The sequence below is a fragment of the Labrus bergylta genome, chromosome 18 (assembly GCF_963930695.1).
Source record: "Labrus bergylta chromosome 18, fLabBer1.1, whole genome shotgun sequence".
NCBI classification, from domain to species: domain Eukaryota; kingdom Metazoa; phylum Chordata; class Actinopteri; order Labriformes; family Labridae; genus Labrus; species Labrus bergylta.
In genome coordinates, this window is record NC_089212.1 from 25,385,355 (window position 1) to 25,391,844 (window position 6,490).

The following is a 6,490-nucleotide window of genomic DNA, read 5'->3' on the forward strand; positions in this document are numbered from 1 at the left end:
AATCTGGAGCTCCCTCCCTCCCTTCCCCCCGGCCTCTTCAAAAGCCTTGTCATTCAAAGGGTGAGGATGTTTGACAATCCCAGCTTGTACTACTCCACCAATTAATTGGATACGTTGTCGGGATGTTCGTTTCTCTCATCTGCTACTTAGAAAGACAAAGGATCGATGGGGGGCTGTTGACACCTCCGTGTCCGGCTGAGGTATAAATGAGGGCTCTCCTCGGAGCAGAGGCACTCACTCTCCTGCTGCACTTTGGAGCAACAACCACGAACAACACCTCCGATATCTTATTTTCGATTTTTTAACATCATCAAACAGGATGCAGGTGCCGAACAGACCAGTGGGAGCTTATGGATACTCCATGCGTAATTACGCACCAACGTCGCTTTATCCGCAGTATCAGGGCAGCCGGTGCGCGTCTTCACCGAAGCCTCAAAGTGGGAAATCTTTCACCATCGATGCTCTGCTCGCCAAGCCGGAGGAGACGCCGAGCTGCCGGGCGAGTCCCACTCACCGTGGGGAGAAATACCATCAGCCAGCAGCAGCCCCGGTTCTGTCTCTCAATGGACACGTAGGCCTACCGATACCGACAGCACCTTACGTCTACTCCCCGAGCATGTTGCACTCAGCGATGCACACACAGCCTGGATACTCAGTCTACTGCTGTCCGCCCTTCACCTACCAGACATCGTGTCGTGGAGCATTTTACGCACAAGGTAAATAAAGAAGCTTTCAGTGGAACAGCAGAGTGAAATAAAAAGTGTTTAAAGTTGATCAGAGCTCACGTGGCAATCTCGTTAATTTCGTTTTTTGTTTTTGCAGCTTCCATGTCCAAAGTGAACGCAGGACTTCATTCCTTCAAAACCAAAGGTGGCAAATCGAAACGCATGCGCACTAGCTTCACCAGCGAGCAGCTCTCCCGGCTGGAGAAGGAGTTCGCACGGCAGCAGTACATGGTCGGGTCAGAGAGGTTCCTCCTGGCTTCATCTCTGCAGCTCACAGAAGCTCAGGTAAGAAATCAATCCTCTCCAAAAAAAAAAACACTGAAATACTTTCTCAGAAACATCCAAATATTTGTTCTGCTGCCATGTTTCTAAAACGCATATCGTTCGTTTTGTCTGCAGGTCAAAGTGTGGTTCCAGAACAGACGCATCAAGTGGCGCAAACAGAGTCTGGAGCAGCAGCAGGCCAAGCTGGCCAAACTGGGCCTGGCTGCTCCACCAAAGAGTCCCGGATCTCAGGGCCACGGGGACGAAGGAGACGAGGATGAGGAGTTCTCTGACCTGGACGTGGACATCGATGTGTCCGATGACTGCATTGATCACTGCTGATCAAACTAACCTGGACTTCTTAAAAAAAATACTTTTTGTACATAGTGCTGAGAAAGGAGGCCACTGTCTCCGACTATGAATATTTAATAGATGTATACTTATATATTTAATTTTCTACATTTATTGCTCTTTGATGAGTCACTTCATGTTTTTTGTAAATTTGAGTGAAATATTCAGAAATATATTTTATGACATTAATGCCGACTGTGTCCTGGTCATTCTTATCAAGAGGTTAAAATCGATCCGTTTTGCACTCTAACAAAGTTTAACTGACAGATTTTAAAGGCCCTAAACGCCTCTTGCGTTAAGATTAAGATTTACTTTACTTTATTTAATTTCAGTTTTTACACAAGTCATGAACACACACTGAAATATACACACACATACACACGCAGAAACAGGATCCTATGGACATGCACTAATGGAGAGAAGCCAGAGTGACGGAGCGGCCCACAGCGGGTACTCCTGAGCTGATGGTGGGGAGGGGGTTTGGTGCCTTGCTCAGGGGCTCCTCGGCAGTTCAGCTGAGATGAGCGAGCCCATCTGACAAACAGATGTGGTTATTTCTCAAAAGATGTTTCAGGCTCGAGGTCACATTTTGTTTGAAGTGAGGCATGGCAAGTTAGGACATGAAAAATGAAGCTTAAGCTGAAGTAAAAAAAATCCTGCAGTTCCTCGAGTGTCCACTAGAGGCTGGCTGCAGAAGCACAGGAAGTCACATACACACCCATTCTAAAAAGCCTGTTTTTGCAGCAGAGATGAACATGTTTACAGCCTGGTTCAAAAAAACAAATAGGTGTGATTAGCTCATGTCTCGATGGACACACACTGACTTTTTTGATAACTCGTCCGTTTTGATTTGATGAAGGATAAGAGTTATTCACAATAAGGCGTGTAGCTGACATGATTGACAGGTGGGCACGGTGTAACGGTTTGTTAATAGGGTTAAAACCTGCCTCAGCTCTCAGCCTGTCGTTAGGTTGACTGAGAAGCTTTAGGGTTGTAGCTGTTACTAAGAAAACAAAACTACCTAAAGGGAAACCCAAAATAATTTATAAAAGATCGTACAAATGATTCTGTCAGGACTTGTTTTTTACTGATGTAAGTAATGCAGTATTTATGTTACAAATACGACCAAAAAAAGCTGATTTGACGGTGCGTTGTCTGACATTTATCCCTGGCATGAGAGGTCTCGAGGATTAAAAATTACTGTATAGAAATGTGATGGTCTCATTTGCTCTTTTAGCTCCTAGAGAGTCGTCTGTTTTAATATCAGTCTGTTTCATAACCAGCTTTAAACTCCTCACAGGAGCTTTGAGTTGGACAAATGTAAGCATAACATTATTCTTGTTACAGATTTTGATGATGATGGTCAGAAATGAGCTGTAGATAAGAGGTGTGACCTCCACACAACTTCAATGCTTCCCGTACCTGGTGATGCTCTCTCTAGAAAATCTCCTGAGCTGTTCTCACTCCTGCAAAAAAACTTCCTGAAAATGTTCACGATGAGCTGCATGTGTGAACAAAAACATCCAATATTTTCACTCTGATTTCACTCATCATTTTCCTGCCACCCCCGGAGTAAATTTTCTGAACTCGTGCGATAGAGAGAGCGGTAAATATTCAGGAAAATCAATGATTTTTACTACAGTATGCACGAGCCGTTGCGAGCTCTGTGCACATCATGAAACTTCTTCTTTATGTTTTCTCTCTGTCAGAATGTTCCTCTCCACCTTGTTGTTGGTATTATGAATAAGTTGGACGACACCTGACACTGATATGAAAGCAAAAAAACATTCATTATAAGTGTTGGACTCTTTGCTTCGTTTGCCATCTCTGCGTCGATCTCCTCCCGTTAGTTAGGATCAGCCTCCTGCTGTGAGGTGCGTGTGAACAACAAACGCTGGAGGATTTCAGCCGCAGACTGCCTCAAATTTTTTTAGACATTTTCATGAATGCGTTTGTGAAAACAGCTGCAAAGTGTTTAGTCTGAGAGCTGAAGGGTTAGGGTCAGCTCGTTTAACGGCTAACTTTTTGTTATTTATTTATTTAAGTAATTTTGGGCCTTTTTGCCTTTAGTGGATTGGACAGCTGAAGACAGACAGGAAATGTTGGGAGGAGAGAGAGAGGGGATGACATGCAGCAAAGGGCTGAGGTCGTATCAGAACCAACGGGCGCTGTGAAGAGGACTATAGCCTCTGTACATGGGGCGTGCAAAATAACTGGGAGGCTATCGGCGCTCCCCAGACCTGCTGTGTGGCACATTCACAGACGGTGCAGATAGTCTTACTACAGTACAGAGTAAGAAGTAGTACCACATCCTACCACTGTTCCTTTCTGCAGAACAATTTGATTATCAAAGTTGACCAAAATCAAAGAAATAACTGAAGACATTCTGCTCACCAGACGACTAAATCAGACTTGATTTAAAAATGAACTTAATGTTTGACGGCTTGTGAAGGAGCATCAAACATGAAACCTTCCTCCTCTGTGATAAAATCATCCTTCCACCCTTTGGTCTCTCGTCTCAGTTTGAGGATGATGGAGACATTTCCTCTCAGGTCTGAAGTCTGGGACGAGCTCGGGTTCCCCCTTTCGATTTAAGCTAAGCAAATAAATAACCCGGCTCTGGGATTAGCTGGGATCTGTGTAACCCGGGGTGGTAGGGGTCAGTCTGTCTCAGGGAATAGAGAGCTTTGGGGGTCTCTGTCTTTAATCTGGTTAAACGGTCACTACGCCTGTTTCTCACTGCTTCTCAAAAGAGGACCGGGCTCACACATGCCCACCCACCCGCCGGCAGGTGTCCCGTCCCTGCTCCATTCAGACTCCACAGCTCTCCTCCCAGGTGGGGCGGGACTCATGCTGTCTGCTGAAGGCTGCATGGCAGACATGAGGGTTGAGACAGGAGGGAGGACAGAGGACTGGGATGTAGCAAATGAGTCCATCAGAGCAGCTAATTAAGGGGGGGGGGGGGGGGTCAACCTGAAAGTGCTGTCCTGTGGATAACTCAGAGATATTAAACAAATCTGAAGGAACACAAATTGAGTGTTCATTTTCTACCGTCACCTTTTCCTGTCCTTCACTTTTCTGTGAGAATTAACTGAACGACTGACGATTATTGATGAGTGCATCGAGCCGTGACGCTGGCTTAATTTTTTTGATCCAGCAGATGTCGCCCTTGAGCACCAGCATGAAACCAAAACAACTTGCGCTGCATTGTTGTGTTAGCATGCTAATGCTAGCGATCTTTATTCTGCTGGTATCTTCACACTGCATGTAAATTTACCTGAAATGAGCGTGATCTAGAAACACAGTTAAGCAGTGAGTACAATATGTTATTCTTCTTTTCTCTAGTCCCTCAATTAAACAACTTTTATACACGAGGGGAGGAGTCAGCCGGCCGTCCTGGCGATGTAAACAAACTGAAGATAGGACTCTGAAAACTCTGAAAACATCACAGACAGTGGGACTCGGGTGTTACACCCATTGTAGACAGTCATGACTCACAGAGTTATTTTCAGAGGAGATACTTGATTTCTACATTTAAGTGTGAAAAATCACATATAAAGACTTTAAATATCTGTGCTGAAAGAAACATAACAGATCTAAATATGACGAGCTATATTCAGTCTTTACATACGACTGAAGGGGATGGCATTGACTTTTTGAATTATGCTAAATGCTAGGGCTGCAAGAAGCTACATCCAACATGGACAACAACAACTGTAAGATTAGCAGCTCATAAAAATACCACAAATAAGTTCCTAAAAAGTCGACCTGGTGGCGGTGGTTTGGCTCAGTTGGTAGAGCAGGCGCCTCATGGATTAATGCACTCATGATTGACGCACCGGTTGCAGGTTTGACTCTCAATCTGTCACCCCCCCCCCCCCCCCCACACTCTCTCTTTCTAAGTTTTCTGTCACTCCACAGCTCTTCTATCCTCATAAAGGCGGCAAAATCCCCAAAATAATCTTTAAAAAATGAAATTAACCAAAGAGGTACTTTCTTCCCACTGAATGACTGCTCTCTGTCTTATAAACACACCTACTTCCTCGGCAAAATAAATATTTTAAAGTAAGGTTCTCCAGGCTCAAGTTCAAAGTGCAACTGACACTCAGCTCAACAAATCCAGCAACACAAAGGTTCAAATAGATTAAAAAAAGAAATAAAAAAAGATGCAATGCAAGCTCTTATCGAGTGAGACTTTGAAATGATTCAATCAGATCTTCCTTTAGAGTTTGGACATCTTCATCAAACTCTCCTCTTCCTCAAACTGCAGCAGCAGCAGAGGTGCTTTCAGACGGCCTGAGACAGTATCAAAGAGAGAGCTTAATAAACAGTAACAGAGTTGATCTCTCTCTCTCTCTCTCCTGGGGTCTCTGCTCAGCCTGATTAGAGCTGCAGCGACGCTGAAGGAGCAGAATTTGTGTAAAAACCCCGGAGAGCCGTTTCTGATGTGATCAGAGCTCTCTCCACAGCCCCAACGTAATCCCATTGAGGGGAAGAAAGAAGCAGTCAGAGGCCTGGGAAAAACCTGGAGAGTCCTGGAGAGGAGGGGGGGGGGGGGTTGGGGGTCAGCAGGATCGACGTCTCAATTAGCACAGGGCACCTTAACGGCTGGAAACATGCCAACAGAGGCCGGGTTTTCTTAAGACTCTCTACAGGGTCTGAAGTGAAGCTGCTTATCAAAGAACAACTGTTACGTCTTCATCAGTACAGAGAGACAATCTGTCTGTGTTCATCTGCAGCGTCCACTCAGACGTCACCGTGTCTGAGTCTCATACAGACGAGGTGCTCTCTACAGACAGTGACCTCAGGAGAAGGAGACGTCGGCCTATACAGGAGGATCGTTTGTATTTCATGCTTTTGAAAGTCCAGTCAGTAAAATATGAAGTGATTGAAACGATGAAATGATCTTACTGTCATCAGACATTAAAGACAGAATGATCGACATGTTCCACATCAATAAATCATAAAGTGTGTCCTGTGTAAATGTGTCTCTGAGTCCTGACTGTCTACAATGAGGGAGAAGCTCGAGTCCCGCTGGCTGTGTTGTTGTCAGAGCCGTGTTTACATGGACGGGACGGCCGGCTCCTCCCCTTGTGTATAAAAGCTGTTTTAGTCAAGAACTAGAGAGAAGAAGAAGAACATACTCACTG

At 45.0% G+C, this 6,490-nt stretch overlaps 1 protein-coding gene across 1 annotated transcript; it reads left to right on the plus strand.

Moving 5' to 3' along the window:
* Nucleotides 1-258: 258 nt before the first annotated feature.
* noto (notochord homeobox) lies at nt 259-1,501 on the plus strand. Its single transcript, XM_020658628.3, has 3 exons — nt 259-716; nt 823-1,010; nt 1,125-1,501. The coding sequence occupies exons 1-3, from the start codon at nt 320-322 to the stop codon at nt 1,329-1,331; spliced, it is 792 nt and encodes a 263-aa protein (XP_020514284.1). The 5' UTR covers nt 259-319; the 3' UTR covers nt 1,332-1,501.
* The last annotated feature ends 4,989 nt before the right edge of the window (nt 1,502-6,490 follow it).

Excerpts from the sequence above, each read along its gene's own strand:
- noto (XM_020658628.3), top strand. The coding sequence starts at position 320 with ATGCAGGTGCCGAACAGACCAGTGGGAGCTTATGGATACTCCATGCGT. Across the intron at positions 717-822 it reads TGGAGCATTTTACGCACAAG|CTTCCATGTCCAAAGTGAAC; the intron begins GTAAATAAAGAA and ends TTGTTTTTGCAG. Across the intron at positions 1,011-1,124 it reads TGCAGCTCACAGAAGCTCAG|GTCAAAGTGTGGTTCCAGAA; the intron begins GTAAGAAATCAA and ends TTTTGTCTGCAG.